This window comes from Mercurialis annua, linkage group LG6 (genome assembly GCF_937616625.2).
Source record: "Mercurialis annua linkage group LG6, ddMerAnnu1.2, whole genome shotgun sequence".
Lineage (NCBI taxonomy): Eukaryota > Viridiplantae > Streptophyta > Magnoliopsida > Malpighiales > Euphorbiaceae > Mercurialis > Mercurialis annua.
In genome coordinates, this window is record NC_065575.1 from 47,120,545 (window position 1) to 47,137,400 (window position 16,856).

At 34.1% G+C, this 16,856-nt stretch overlaps 2 protein-coding genes across 2 annotated transcripts; both read left to right on the plus strand.

Annotated features, from left to right (window-relative positions):
• The first annotated feature begins 6,969 nt into the window (after window positions 1-6,969).
• LOC126654172 (uncharacterized) lies at window positions 6,970-8,055 on the plus strand. The gene is made up of 3 exons (XM_050348248.2): window positions 6,970-7,044; window positions 7,120-7,224; window positions 7,555-8,055. Exons 1-3 carry the CDS (start codon window positions 7,033-7,035, stop codon window positions 8,011-8,013), a joined length of 576 nt encoding a protein of 191 aa, XP_050204205.1. The 5' UTR covers window positions 6,970-7,032; the 3' UTR covers window positions 8,014-8,055.
• Window positions 8,056-11,289: 3,234 nt separating this feature from the next.
• On the plus strand, window positions 11,290-12,510 carry LOC126685919 (uclacyanin-2-like). The gene is made up of 2 exons (XM_050379928.2): window positions 11,290-11,470; window positions 11,980-12,510. Exons 1-2 carry the CDS (start codon window positions 11,314-11,316, stop codon window positions 12,381-12,383), a joined length of 561 nt encoding a protein of 186 aa, XP_050235885.1. The 5' UTR covers window positions 11,290-11,313; the 3' UTR covers window positions 12,384-12,510.
• Window positions 12,511-16,856: the final 4,346 nt, after the last annotated feature.

The window sequence follows — 16,856 nt, forward strand, 5'->3', positions numbered from 1 at the left end:
CGGTCAGTGAAAGCCACATTACGCAACTGTTGCTGCTGTAGTTGCTCACGATGCATATTCTGCACCTCAGCCTGATTGGCTTGCATAGCCGCAATTCCCGTAAGAAACTGATTCAGATCAAAACCCACAACATTAGGTTGCTGGGCTTGCGCCTGCACTCCAGGTGCCTGCGCCTGGGCCTCTTGGCCATCTCCTCCTCCATGAACAGAAGACTCATCTTGAGCTTCTGGATGGACGTTATGCGCCCCTTCTATAACATTACGTGCTGCAGCGGCAGCTCGCTCTACTTCTTGTCGTTGGTCAGACATCCTGACCATGACAAACAGCGTTACTTAGCCACATAATCACATATAATCGCAAACGCGTACCGTATTAAACGCGCATCTCATCACAAGCGAACACACACGTAAGACAGACTCACATCCTAGAGGGAAAGCTGAAAGTTCGAAAATCAAATGAATACGTAACAAAGACAAGACTTGAATCCTATGTGCTGCAGTAGAATCCTAGGAAAATCAATCACTTTTCTAACATAAGCAATGGTAACTGGACCATGCTCTGATACCAACATTGTCACGACCCAATCTCAGAGCCGAGACCGGCGCTAGGGAATGGGAGTGGTTGCTCCGAAACCCGTAGCAAGCCTAAAAACGTAAAATAATTTTTCGCGAAACATAAACGTCATGCATGACATAAGCAAACACGTGTCATGCAGAAGCACACATGCCAGGTACACATATCCTCTGGCAGTCACAATATATATAACGCAGCAAGCGTAAAACGTTTAAAACTTTAAAACGTTAAAGTTATATTTACAGAAAACTATACATACAAGCTGACTTACAAAACACTTATCTACTGCAGCTCTAAGAGTAAAGTACTGTTTCTTTACATACTCAAAAATACAGACTTCTGGAAGTAGGATAGAAGTCCGTTGCTTCAAAGCGTCTTTATCCTGAAAGGAAATCTGTGAGGGGTCAGTATATTGGGATATACTGAGTGAGTTCATACATTTACTAGTAAGTATTCAAATAAAACATAAAATCGTAATCAATCATATGCAGCCAAGTACAGGATCCGATTGAAACCCTAATCCTCAAATATGTTAACCGTATATACTCAGAGGAAGACTTATCCAATAGTCCGACCCGGGAGTATTCACACTCTACCACTTCAGTCGCGACACTTCTCTTAATCCCAGTGGTGGGTCTAACCCACTAGATACGGGGCTCAGGTTACACTGTAACCGAGTTCACTCTCGTATCACAATCATACATCTACCTTCAGAACTCATATACTTAATCATATTCACAGCTGTATCAAATCAAAACTGGTGATCACACAGTCCTATTGCCGCTCAATAGGTAGCACGTTCCATCGGATCAATACTGGTTTCAAATCAAACATAAGTGCAACTCACTTAAAGATTTAATATATAAATCATGCAATTCAACTATAAAGCAATATAAAATAATTGCTTAATTAAATACTTTAAAAGCAAATCGTATAAACTCACTGAAAACGCTTATCCAAAAATACGTCGGGGCTTTAGAAACGTCAAGCTTCCCGAGCTCCTGGTCCAGCTCCTTCTTGCCTCGCTGGATCTAAAACAATTTCAAAACATTTGACTCACATCAGAATCCTATTCTAAGATTGACTCTAGACTTGAGACTCGACACATTGAACTCTTATTAATCGTCGTGCTTCTCACGCATATCCCATTAAACGATATCAAACTCGTTTATGGATCGTAAGTTACTCCCAATTCAATCTTCTTATAACCTCATTAGGTTAACTACTATTCGATTTCTGATTCAATACGTGAATTCCATTAATTCAGTCGAAGTACGAAGACTCAGGGTGCGAGAATCGAAGGGTGCACGCTCGTACAGGGAGGTACACGTTCGTGTACCTTGGTACACGTTCGTGTACCATATGATGGTACACGTTCGTGTACTTTAGTACACGTTCGTGTACCACAGTACACGTTCGTGTACCACAGTACACGATCGTGTACTGTCGTGCACGATCCCCCGGAATCGATTTCCGGGGTTCCCGACCTGCTATATACGCAAAAACGCTCCAAACTCAACCAAAACGCGTATTCTAAGCTCAAAACGCTATATATCAATCCTAAACTCGATAAAACGATAAAATCGTTTCGTGGCCTAAAACTTTGAATCGATATAACTTAAAATATAATCAACCAAACGGTAAAACGTCAAGCTTACCGTGATTACCCGTCGAAATACGATCGTTTGGAGTTATAGAACGTCGGAAACGGACGAGAAACGGAATCGAGCGACGGAAACGATACGGTATCGCCGTTTAGAACGAGAGAAAGGAAAAAGAAGATGAAGGTTCTGTAACCTTCATCTGAAGGTATGAATTATATATATAATGGCTAACTTGCCATTTGGTCCTTGAAACTTTTCAAAACTTACAATTTAGTCCAAATCGAAATCAATTAATCTTTCTATTAATTCAACTACGTATTATTTATCTCCAAATAAATAATACTAACTCAAAAATACATATTTCCATCAAAAATCCTCAAATCTCTATTTTCGGGCTTAATTGGCTAATTTGCACTTTAGCCCCTAAACTTTGCATAATTTGCAATTTAGCCCCAAAATACCTCCACATCCAAATTTTCAACATTAACTCCTTAAATCCCGCTAATTGACTCATTAGATTTTATTCTTGAATTTCCGATATAATTAAATTAAATTCTCTTTATTAATTTATCGGAAATCACGACACGTGGCACGACGTAATTATCTTAAAATATTTTGGGATATTACACTATATTTGTTTTTATCTCTTTTTATGTTTTATTTTCATTAATGATAATGGAAGTTTTTACAGAATTTTTTCAGGATAACTAAAAGGAGAGTAGAAAATTTTTATTAAAAAATATTTCAAAAATAAAAATAGGACTTTTTAAATAGAACATCTCATATTGAAATATGATTTTTTAAATGGAATAGAAGTACAGTAGACTCTTTAATAGTCAATTTTCAATAAATTAATAATTCTAATAATTAATAGAAAATTGAGGAAACCAACTTCGTTCCACGTCGGATAATTAATAATTCTATTATTTAATAATTAATAAAATTTAAAATATATTCTATATGAATATTAATTATTAGAGAGATTTTTTAAAGAAATATATTACAATTGGTGATTTATTTTGAGGTAACACTAACTTTAATTCATAAGGTGTAAGCTGAAATACCATCAAATTATAACTTTTTTGTTCGTTTGAGAAATTTTAGGGGAAGTTATTAAATAAACAAGTAAAAGTAAGTGAAACATTTCTAATACAAAAAGATATTAAAAATTATTTTACTTCATGAATACAACTTTTTGATACTCCCTCCGTTCTTTTTTAGTTGTCCATTTAGCAAATATTCCACATACCAAGATAATGCTCCTTTTGTCTTAAATTATGAAGAAAAATTATTAGTTAATAAATGCTTTTTAAATAAAAACATGGAGTCATTTATTAGGGATGGGTAAATTTGGAAGATAATAGCTAAAATCACATGAAAATCCTAAATGGACAACTAATTAGAGACAAATATATTTTACTAAATGGACAACTAAAAAAAGAACGGAGGGAGTAATTATTTTTTGGTTTAATATCAAATTGATATATTTTGAACAAAATACAAAATTATTTATTTTGAATTGAGTGATAGTGAAGTGTATTTAATTAATTTTTTTATAACATAATATTAATATTAGGTCCGCGAATGTAGATGTTTTAAAATATATTTTATAATTTTTATAATTTTTTCTAAAATTTAATAAATTAATAATTTTAATAATTAATAAATTTTTAATCCATCATGTATATTAATCATTAGAGGGTTGACTGCAGTATTGTTTTGAATTTATGTTGGTGTCTATTTAAACTTTTTTAATTACTATCTAGACAAATTATTTAAAATAAATATTTTTTAGAATGTATAAATTCATTTAAATTATTTAAAATGATGTAAATATTTAAAATTTACATAAAATCGTTTTTTTTTAGTTTAAAGCATCTATAATAAATTAACTAAAACAATATCAATTTTCACAATAAAAAATTGTTAAAGTAACATATTTTCTTATAAAAATAATTTTAATGATTTTCTATTTAGTAAATACAATAATAATTATACAATTTAAATTATCTAATATATCAACAGCTAATTAGATTTCATCAAATAAATATTATGTTTCAATATAGCTATCAGTTTCTAAACTTTTTATTTGGTAGCTCAGTCTAATTGTTTGACTTCCTGGATACTTAATCTCGAAAAATATGGCTAATTAAGGCAGTTCAGATGCTAGCTAAGAGCTTTTAACGTTTTACCGAGAAATTCTTAGATAGACTCGGTCTACCACGTTATCCGTGGACTAACACTACTAGAAAACAGCGATTTCGCGACGGAAATTAGCGACGGACTAAGGATCCGTCGCGAAATCGCTGTTTTAGCGACGGATTTAGCGACCGGTGCTTTATCCATCGCCAATATGTGAATTTTTGTGGCGGGTGCAGTCCCGCCATTTTAGCGACGGATAATCCGTCGCAAATACGTCGCTAAAATGGCGGGAATTTGGAGGGAAAGGAATGCGCCAAATTTTTGGTGAATATTTGCGACGGATTGGTTTAATCCGTCGCTAAAGTGTTACCAAATAAAACGAATCGTTTCATTTTACCGTTTAGCGACGGAATGGAGTTATCTGTCGCTAATATTTAGCGACGGATAACTTGTATCCGTCGCTAAATTCTAGGTAAGTGAAACGCACCGTTTCACTTACCAATTTACGACGGATTTACTTGTTAGCGACGGAATGCGTCCGTCGCTAAAAAGCAAACCCTATTTGAAGCAGAACGCTTCTTCTTCTTCTCCATTTTTGATTTCAATTAAGTTTTTCCTCCGGCCACCGATTTTTTCTTCTCCCTTTTGTCCTCCGGCCATCCTTTTCTCCCCTTTTTGAAACGCCCACCACCCTACCGTTTTCTCCCCTTTCTGAAAACGCCCACCACCTCCACCTTTTTCTCCACCACTGCTGCCGCCGCTCCTCTCCTCCTACGGCTGCCACTGCTCCTCCTCCGGCGAGGTTGGTTTTACTTATTAGCTTTTCATTATAAATATAATTGGTTTTTTAATTTTATTTTTTTTTTCTCTTTTTTGGCAGCCTCCTCCTCCGGCTGCCACTGCCTCCTCCGGTGCCACTGCCACCGCCGCTCCTCCTCCGGCTGCCACTGCCTCCTCCGGTGCCGCTGCATTCTCCGGCTTCCACTGTTAAGGTTAGTATTAATTTGTTAATTTATAATGAATTTATTAAATTATTTAATTAGGTTAGTTGATTGTTAGATTAGGTTAGTTGATTGTTAGATTAGGTTAGTTAATTAGATTTTAGTTAATTCAATTAGATTAATCTAGTATGTTAGTATAGATTATTAATTAAAATTTTGGTTAGTTAAAATTAAAATTAGGTTAGTTAATTAATGTTATTACTATATATATAATTTGTTAGGTTAAATTAGATTAAAAATGTTAATTACAATTTGTTAGGTTAATTAAACCCATAACTTTGCAAATGTAATTTAGGTGAATTAATTATTGTAATTAATTTAATGTGTTTAAGTTTAAATATAATTTTTCTAGTTAATAATAATATTTAGTAAATCTTTTTTATATTGGTTTAGATTAACTTGTTATTCAAATGTTTAATTTGATTTTTTTTGTTTAATTAGGTTAAATAATTGTTTAATTAGGTCACATAATTATTTTTAATTTTCGGTAATTTAATTAATTGTTATTTAGGACAATTAGTTGTTTGATGTAGATTGCGGTTTGTGGATTGTAATTTGCTTGCAGGACTTCCCTGAAAAATGGGTGATGCTCATTTTTAGGGGAAGTGCTGCCCAATTTTTTCTAGAAATTTAATATATTTATTGCGTGATAGGTGTGATATCCGTTAGTGTGTTGCAGCGGCTCGACATTCTTTATTGTTCTTTTATATCTGTTGCGGTTCTGCTCTACAACAAGTAAGTACCGTTATTATTTTTATTTTTATTTTCATTTATAATTAATTAGTTAATTTATAAGCTGTTTAAACCTAAAATGACCTCGATTTTATTCCCACCGAATAAAATCGTAAACCTAGCCGTAGAGTTCCCGTCCCGTGTGTTCAAGCGATTGAACGACACGGGATTGTACAGTTTGTACAGTTCGCAAAATTGGTCCTCCCGTAACTCGATCACGAAAAATATATATGTCTAGTAGCGGTAGAAAAATATTCGGTTGTTTTCCAGCGTTTGTTCTCCGGGTGGATGTATAGTATATGTTATGTAACGCTTATTCCTCGCGGAATATATAATTAGCGTTACACCACATATGCTAAATATCGCACTGAAGGAGAACGACGCCGGAAGGCTGCCGAATATTTTCGCCGTTGCTAGGCATATATCGTGGCCGAGTTAAGGGGCGCCAGTTTTGCGAATGGGATAGGTCCATACCTTTAAAGCAGTCAATTACATTGACTTTGCTATTTTCGAGCGAAAACCCCTCCTAATTATCCGTGCTACAGAAATGGAATCAGACCGAAGTTGGATGTATAGGCGGCTCCAGGGCGGGTTGTTGTACCCAGGTTTTGACGAGCGCGTACAAGAGTTTGTGAATTTCGCCTTACGTCATCCTGCGTGTATGAGTGGGGCTGAGATTAAAAGTCCTTGTCCTAGGACAGGATGTAAAAATACGAGTTATCGGGATGTCGAAACAGTCAAGCTTCACATTTTGCAGAAAGGGTTTGTCAAAGATTATCAAGTCTGGGTTTTTCATGGTGAGGGAAATGTTTTAAATCCCCGTCCCGTTGCAGAGCTACCGGAGTATGACGTTGACATGGAATATGAGGGGGGTGACGAGTTCAGCTCCGTTCAGAGAATGGTTATCGATGAGCGAGCCGGCGGGCGCCGGTACTGGACCGGTCCGTCATACCGGGGGATCCCGCTCAGCTCTCAAGCATATGGACGTGATGGTATGTTTCTAAATTCAGTAAGTAAAATTATTTTTTTTTTTTTTCGAACTTATTTAATCATATTTTTTCTAATAGGCTAAGGAGCTCGGCCGGAAACCGAGTGCGACGGAGCTGTACACTCGCATTCACTCCACGAAGGGTGAGAAGAAGCCTGTAGACAAGCGGGCTCAGAACATGACTGTAAGTTCTTATAAATTCATAAATCTATTAATTAGATTTAGGCTTCAGTGCTGAATATATATATTGTACTTGTTAAATATATTTGGATTAAATCTTTAAGTATATAAGTTGTGTAGACTTGACGTTTGTATACTTAATTAGATTGAAAGTGTTTGTTGTTTGGGTTATATATTGTAATTTTCTTGCAGGATTTCCCTGAAAAATGGGTGATGCTCATATTATAAAAGAAATGCTGCCGAAATTTCGTTAACAATTTGAATTACTTTTCATATGTTATGCTTTTTTATTTGTCATTAACCTGAACTGATATGTTTTTTAACTGTTTTGCAGGACGCTATTGCTGAGAGGCTGGCTGCTGCGACTCAGTCGCCGACCGGAGAGGGTAGCTCGACGAGTCCAGCTGAGGTGGATGAGACCCAACTGTTTCTGGACATCGAGGGTGTCAATAAGAAGCACCGCGTGTACGGTTTAGGGTCGGCGAGTAGCAGGTATGCGGCCCCCAGTAGCAGCAGGGCGCAGCGAGGCAGCTCTTCTAGGTCGACACATCTTGCGGACGAGGACATCGAGCGCCGTGTGCAGACAGGCATTCAGGAGGGCCTGCGAGAGGTTGAGCAGAGGTTAGCGGAGCAAAATCGTCAACAGCTGGCAGAGCAACGGCGTGAGCACCAAGCGGCAATGGCCCAGCTTATCCGAGAGGAGATAGCAAGGATGATGCCTAATCTTCCTCCAGAGTATCAGCCACAGTTTCCCGCTCCCCCACCAGACCGTGATGACACTACAGATTTGTAGTGTCCTGTTAGATTAGGATTCAGAACTAATTATGTATTTTTTTCTTTTAGACGACGTTATGTGTATTTTGATATTTATCTATATATTCAGTGTCAACTTTCTATTAATTGTTATCCGTAAATGAATTTTAATTACTGTATTTACCGGATTTGAAACGACAGGGAAAAAAACTGCGAAAAATGGCATAAATCTGCCGAAAAAACATAAATTGGCGACGGATTTTAATTTTTGGCGACGGATAAATCCGTCGCCAACTTGCCAAATCAGAGACAAACTTGGCTACTTTGGCGACGGACATAATCCGTCGCTAGATTTCTGGAGTTGGCGACGGATATATCCGTCGCCAAACGTGCCCAGTCTGTCTCCAAATTGGACAGTTTAGCGACGGATATATCCGTCGCTAATCCGTCGCGATTCGGTCTCAGCTTTGGTCTCAGCTTGAGACCATTTCGCGACGGTTTCTGGTGAATTTAGCGACGGGTTATCCGTCGCTAAATCTGCCACGGAATACAATTTTGGTCGCTAATTTGTTTTGCGACCAAAAATGTTGCGACGGACCGAGTCCGTCGCAATTCCGTCGCTAACAGCAGTTAGCGACGGAATGTGGGGCATTAGCGACGGATTTATCCGTCGCTAATGCCCTGTTTTCTAGTAGTGTAAGTCAATTATATTCTAACACCTCATTAAAATGAGGGTATTTTTGTAATTTTGTTTTTTATTTGCATACACTTTTTAATGTTGATATTACAAGAATACCCTCAGTTTAATGAGGTGTTATGATATGATTGATTTAGTCCACAGATGACGTGGTAGACCGAGTCTACCTAAGAATTTCTCCGTTTTACCTACTGACCTTACGAGATTGTAGCTTTTTTATTACAACTACTAACTATCAGTTATCAGCTACTAGTAACAACTAAACTAGATAGATTATGTTTATGCATATTTTTTAGGCCTAATTACTTAAAAACCACTTATTTTGTAACTTTTTTTCATTTATACCATGACCTTGGAAAATTTTCAATTGTACCCTATTTTTGATTTTTATGTTTCGTTTGTACTAGGGGTGGGCATGGACCGGTTAACCGGTCCATGAGGGTAATTTGTAAACCGTTCCATTGTAATACGGTTTTTAAAGTTAAAAACCTAAACCTAAAATTTTAAACGGTTAACCGGTAAATTGGTTAACCATAAAAAACGGTTCGGTTTTTCGGTTTTGCGGTTTTTAACCATATAACCATTAGAAAAATTAAAGACAAAAAAAGATATATTTTTAATTCTATTTGATTTTTTAGCAAACAAAAAAAAACTATAGAAATTCAAATTATATTAAAAAAATATAAATCTAAACTATCTTATAAATAGTTAAATCAATGCAAATATTTAAAACTATTATAATTTACAAATAATTTATGAGTAATATTAAAGCTAGGTTTGTATTTTTTGAATTGTTTGTAGTGTTGTTCACGTCCACTTTCTACTATTTATAGACTTAAATATTCCTATTTTTGTTAAGTAAATATTTTAATAAGGAAAACAAATTTCTTTTACAATATTTTCATATATAAAATCTCCTAAAATATATAAATATTCCTAAATAAAATATATATCAATATATTTTTATATTTAGATTTTATTGTGTATATTATAAAATCAATATTATTTTATAGATCATAAAATATATCTTATTAATTATTAAAAATATATGAATATATATATATAAACCGGTTAACCGGTTAACCACGGTTTTTAGAAATTCAAAAACTAAACCTAAACCATTAACCATGAAAACTAAAAATCAAAACCTAAACCTAAACTGTTGGACCGGTTAACCACATTTTCCGGTTTGGTTTTCCGGTTTCGGTTCGGTTAATCGGTTTGACCGGTTTTTTTGCCCACCCCTAGTTTGTACCCCAAAAATAAAATTTTTGATAATTTAATTAATTTAAAGATGAAAATATTAAAAACAAGATTATTAGAATATAAATTAAAAATGAAAGACTAATTTAAATTCTTTTTCAAAAGAAAATAGGTCAATTCAACTCATTAGGGTAGAGATGAAACATAAAAATCAAAAATAGGGTACAATTGAAAATTTTCATAAATCATGGTATAAATGAAAAAAAGTTATAAGCTGGGTGGTTTTTAAGTAATTAAACCTAGCTTTTATGATAAAAACTATTGTCAAAGCAATTAGGCCTGCAATGATCATCCTATTTCATACAACTTAGAAAATGCACATTATAAGACACTGTTTAGGGAATGCCATACCCAGGTAGAGGCCATTATTTTAAAACGGTAAGTTAGTCTAAGGGAATTTGATCTAGTTTCTGATTGGATGATTATCTTGGCTGGAGAGGCACAGCCCATCATTGACAAACACGTGTAGGAATATATATTCTTTCATCTGGAATAACTTTCTTATTCTACTACTATTTGGTGAAGGCTTTTTAAAAAGAATGAAGAAATTTAATAAGGCATTCTTATGTTTAAGTGAGGTTGCGGGTTCAAACCGTACTCATGTATACGGCTGTTTAAAATTTGGAGTCAGAGTTTGTGTCCATAAAGAACCTACATAGCTTGAGTGAGAATTAGTTTAAATGTGAAAAATTTAAAGATGTCATCTCATAGTTGAAATCCGTTCAGAAAATTTCATTAACCCTGTACTAAAAAAACAAGGAAAAAAAGACAGGTATTGTTGACATTAAATTAGTAGCCATACTTTAACAACCCAAACCAACTCCTTAAGAATTGAAAGTCAATACAAAGACGTGATGACAATCATTTTCATTTTCTCCAACATAACTAACACATCTTATTCTATACATAATCATGAGAAACTAGTGGGATCATGCCTACCTACTCCCTCTGCTTTCTCTATTATTAGGTGCCATCGTATTATATAATTGTTTATATTATACTATATGGTATGATTAATTTTCTAAAATATGATATATAATGTTAGTATTAATTCTATTTTACAACACATTTATTATTATAAAATTAATTGGCTCGGAAGCCAAGCCTGGTAGTAAGAATGTATATGTGTGATGTGTCCCATGATTGTTTTAAGCAACGTTCCTACTACTCTAACATTTTATATCCGATTACTTTTGGTTAGTGATTTAACCAGAACAATGGCCTAGTAATTTCTCAATGCATTAGGTAGATTTAAATTAAAGTAATAAAATGAAGACTATTGGTTGGCGACTTAATTAATTTTATTTATTTAATAATTTAGTAAGCTAATCTGCCATTATATAACATGTGAAGCCCATTTGCCACCTTCATACTAAACAAATGGCAGCGTCAAGTGCTTTCTTATTTCTTCTGCTAGCAATTCCGGCAGTCTACGGTGCTCAGCACATCGTCGGAGGCAGCTCCGGATGGACCAATTTCGGAGTAGATTACGACACTTGGGCTGCTGGTGAAACTTTCACTGTTGGTGACACTCTTGGTATGTTAATTTAATTAGATGTTCAAAATATAATAGGTTATTGATTATGGAGGTATTCCGTACTTTTTTCTATTTCAAGTTTGATTGCTAAATTTTAAAACATTACAAATTAATTACTGTAGTATGTTTTTAATAATACTGGCATGCGTTGATATGAAAACTGGCCAATTTATATTTACATAGTAGTCAAATTTTGTTCTAAAATTTTAGATTTAAGAAAATAGAGAAGTTGACATGATACAAAAATGTGAAATGACTTTGATTTGTGTAGCTGATATGGAAATGAGAGAAAATTGAAGCGCATATCAGCTGCTAGATAGACAAAAATTGGTCGGATTTTATTAAAAACCTATCGGAGTCACTAAAAACATAGTATGATAACCAATTTGTAATGTTTTGAAGTTCGGTAACCAAATTGCAAATTAAAAAAATACAGTAACTCTTATGATTAATAACCAGATTTAATTGAAAAATATTACTAAGTTGCTGATTTTGATAAATGGAAACAGTGTTCACCTACGGTAGCAACCACCAAGTAGCTGAAACAAATGAGGGCGACTATAACAGTTGCAGTTCCAGTAACGCCATTGCAACCCACTCCGGCGGAAGCACCACAGTTACCTTATCCAAATCAGGACCAAAGTATTTCATTTGTCCGACCGGCGGTCACTGCGGCAGTGGCATGAAACTCTCAGTTAATGTTATGGATGCCAGCACCACCCCCGGCACCACTCCGGCCACTCCTACTCCTTCTGGTGGCAACACCACCCCTACTCCAGAGGCTGGCACCCCACCTTCTACAACTTCGTCGCGACCACCTCCACCGTCCGGTAATGGGGCCGATAGCCTAGTTCGGAATTTGATGGTTGGTGCTTTGGTTGTGTTTGGATCCACTGTTACATTAATGTGCTAGGGGAGAGGCAGTGCTGCTATGTTTTGATGTTGTCACGTTCGATTGTGTGTTGATCAAATTGTGTGTGTTTTTAGTTTTTATTATTGTACAAGAGATTCTTAGAATAATCAATGAATTTTACTCATAACTCTCCATTATGTTTTATATTAGTACTGTTTTATTCATCTAAATATTTTTTATCCTTAAATAACTTCATGATATAATTTTACATCACTTGTACATTTGCCTACTAAACAGTCAGCTTTCATATCCTCAAAACAAAATGCATTCTTGTCATAATTCTTCTAAATTTTAATTTCTAAGAAATTACTCAGCGTAATCACACGAAATAATTAAAGTTTGGTAATCGAGAATTAGCTCGACTTTTTACAATGTTATACTAGCTAAGTATTAAGGTATAACAAAGACTTAACGTGTTTTAATCATAAGAAAATGACTCTCGAGTTGTCACTTGGAATTTGAAGTATAAAAACTTACTTTAGTTGAATTTTCATGTTTTATTGTATAATGTCAAAACAATCGACCTTTATTGAATGTTTGGTTTCAATCACTCTCGGTCAATTATTTTGTTTATAAAAAATCATATCCTGGCTACAACAACTGAATTTGACTTTATGTAAAATTCTTACATACCAGCAATGTTTGCTCTTCTCATTAATAAAAAGAACATTTCATACATTCGTTGTACCATTACCATTATTTTCATATATAATAGACAATGAGATATGTAAAATATCGAAATCTTCAATAATTATGAATATGATACAAAAAAGTGGCATTCCACTCATCATATTAGTTTCTTATAAAAACTGTGCAGTGAATGCATATGATAATTACTCATAGAAAAGGAGGCAAACAAAATATTATTTGGTTGCGACTCTATACTCAAAATAGTGCAGATAGACCTCTTCATTTACATTCCGAGATCATCAATTTGAGACCCTATCTCTACCATATGTGATTTTAGCTTCTTTAAATATGCATAGGCAGAGGCTTGCCTCTTATTATGCAGCTCAACTTCTATCTTTGATAACAAAAAAATGATATTTGATAACGTAGTAGTATAATTAGTAGGGGCGAAGCACCACTTCACCAAGAACAAATATCGCTAAATCAAGCATTTTTACCGACCTGGTCCCAATAAGGGACGCCGAGCTGTGATGAACAAGGAGCACGCCACCCCAAACTCAGATCTGGGAATACATGTACGTACGGCGTCCGTCTGTGATGCTCGCCGTCATAGGTCGGATCAAGATCAACCGATCGTAGACCTCGTGACCTGGGGGGGGGGGGGTCACCAGACAAGATATAACAAAGTGGCATCTCGGATAAGTACTAGATGACGTCAGACACAAAGCGCCGCCCGAGCTCTGGACACAAGAACGTGAAAGCTCGGTCGAACGAGATTTGAAAGACGGGCTCCGAAATTCCACTACGATCTACAATCACATGTAACTGATCCTGGGACCACAGAAGATCCTCTGACAGATGCGTAAGGAATGTTCACGCACCTAACAAACAGCGCTTAATGCGGGGGACTTTGCCACGTAGATATAACTGAATACAGGGACCACAATAGGGGTGTCAAAATGGGTCATGACACGATAACATGATTCGCTTAACCCGTAAAATTGGCGAATCCGAGTTGAGGCTTAGCGGGTTCGTGTCGAAAACGTGTCAACCCGTTTAAGACACGAAATAAATGGGTCGTGTCACAGGTTGACTCGCGAACCCATCTAACCCACCTAACCTGTTTACAAATTATATTATTTATAATAATACAAAAATAAAATAGTTATAAATATAAAAAATAAAAATAAAATTATTAAATTAATTATATTAATATATAAATAAAGTTAATTATATTAAAATCTTATAATTTGAATATTAATTGATAAATTTGAGGTTAAAATTATATTTATATGATTTATAATATTCGTAAATGTTAAGTGGGTCGTGTTAGCCGTGTCGTGTTAGCCGTGTAATTTGTGTTAATCGTGTTATCCGTTTATTTTAACGTGTTAATCGTGTCGTGTCGTGTTACTCGTTTAAAATTCGTGTCGTGTTAAGGTTGGGAATTTTGACACGATTAGTTAAATGGGTCGTGTTTGGGTTGACCCTAATCGTGTCAACAGAGTGGGTCGACACGACACGAACACGGCCCGTAACCCATTTTGACACCCCTAGACCACAAGAAGGAGAGCCTGCCAGTAAGGCAAGGTTTGCACTAAAACCCTAACTATAAAAAAGGAGTTTAAGGTGCAAACCCTAGATAATTCTTTTTTCTCTAACTGATTACTCCTTTCTTTCTCTTCTTCTTCTTTCTTTCACTGAAACTTACTGGAGCGTCGGAGCGAACGTCCGGTTATCTTACCGAAAGTTCCTTCTGACCTCTGTTTTTGGTCTGTGCAGGTTTAGCAGATTGTATCCCATTTTTGGCGATTTATCAATATTCAATGATCCCATTTAATCTCAATTAATCTCGTTTTGAAGTGGATAGGAATAGAAACTTCATATAATCACTTTTTTAATTATAAAATTTATAAATTTAAAAAATTAAGTTTAATAAGTACTCACATATTATCATTACATATTTAACAAAATTATATATATGAAAGCTAATGTGAAAAATAAAGCGACTATCAATCGTTAATAGTCAAATAATATCACTTGTTCTGTTCAAACAAAAATCACTTGTTTCTTTACTTAAAACAAAACTTTATTAAGAGGGTGTACAAAGTAAATTATTTTAAGAAATATTAGACTCTACATATATGTCATTATATACTTTTGTCTTACATATTTGAAAATCAAACGACACGCGGTACTTTACTTTTATTTCCGTCAACAATTTAGTCATTCCGTCCATTTTTGATGTTAGTCAACGAGTTAAAAGACTAAATTACAAAAAAAGAATCAAAAAACGATATGAGCCCCACCTTTTGTTTCAGTCAACGATTTCGTTTCTCATGTTTGAAAACTAATCTATCCCTAAGTCATTTGACTTAGTTGACTAACACCAAAAATGAACGGAGGAACTAAACTATTGACGGAAACAAAAGTGACAAACCATGTCGTTTAATTTTCAAACAAGAAAGACTAAAGTCTGAATTATGACACATGTGAGAGATTTAGATTATTTTGCTTTTATTTTTATGATGTTAGGATTATAAAATATAGAAAGATAATTTAAGGCTCAAAATGAAATACAAAACCTAATATGATGGTCCAAATAATATTTTTTACAATAATTTAAAGTATTTGTGATTTATAGTTTAGGTCGGCAATCACATTTTTTTCAACGATCTGTTAATATCTATCAATATTTTAAGAGTTTTTTTAAAAATAAACTACTATACTCTTAGGAGTTTTATGCATTTTTTTCGGTATGATTCTATAAATTTTGTGTTTGTTTGTATAGATCCTTGAATAATTGTTCAAGATCTTTCAGTGCTTGTTCGAGCTTTAAATTCAAATTTTTTTGTAGGTTCAAGGCTATTTTGGAATATAATTGAAGTATATTCTAAAATGAAACAAACTATGGATTTGGCCAAACACATATTTAGGTCCCTGCACTATTACTCTTTTCCAACTTAAGTCCCTGAACTATAAAACGTTCAAAATAAGTCCCTACACGATCAAAAACATCTATTTTAAGTCCCTATCATTGCGCAAGTTAACGGAATGTGGATGACGTTAACAATTACATATCAAAAATGCTATTTTGGTCTCTGCACTATCATTTTTTTCCAAATTGAGTCCTGACACTATTAGAAACATCAATTTTAAGTCTTTTTTATCACATAATTTAAATAATATTAATAAAATTTTTATTTTCTTTTCTTTTTTAATGTTATTAAATTTTTTTAGCATTTCCAAAGCTAGAATCATCTCCGACCATTAATAAAATTTTTTCATTTTAATTTAAAATTTTAATTATTTAAAATTTATTAATTTAATTAAATAAAAATAATTTTTTATTTTTTACAATTAATTTTTTATTTTTATAAAAAATTAAATATATTAAAAAACTGTTCGTCTACCTCGCAATCTTTAAAATATCATATTTTTAAAAATATTTATTTTAATTTAAATAAATAAATTTATTTTGAATTAATTAATTTTGAGTAATTAAAAATTTAAGTTAGATTTATAGTGCAAGGACTCAAATGGCAAAAAAATAGTGTAGGGACTTAAAATTTAAATTTTATAAATTTTAACTACAATCAATCTCAGAGTCAAGCGTTTGTATCTCACTCTCTAACGGAATGACACGGAGGGACTTAAATCAGAGACTTTTAATAGTGCAGGGACTTATTTTAAATGTTTTATAGTTCAGGGACTTAAGTTGGAAAAAAATGATAGTGCAGGGACCCAAATATGTGTTTGGCCTATGGATTTCTCTATATGTGTAAATGGAGTATGGGATATTTTTGGTTTATTTTACGCCGTCTCTCGTAATCTTTGTATTAT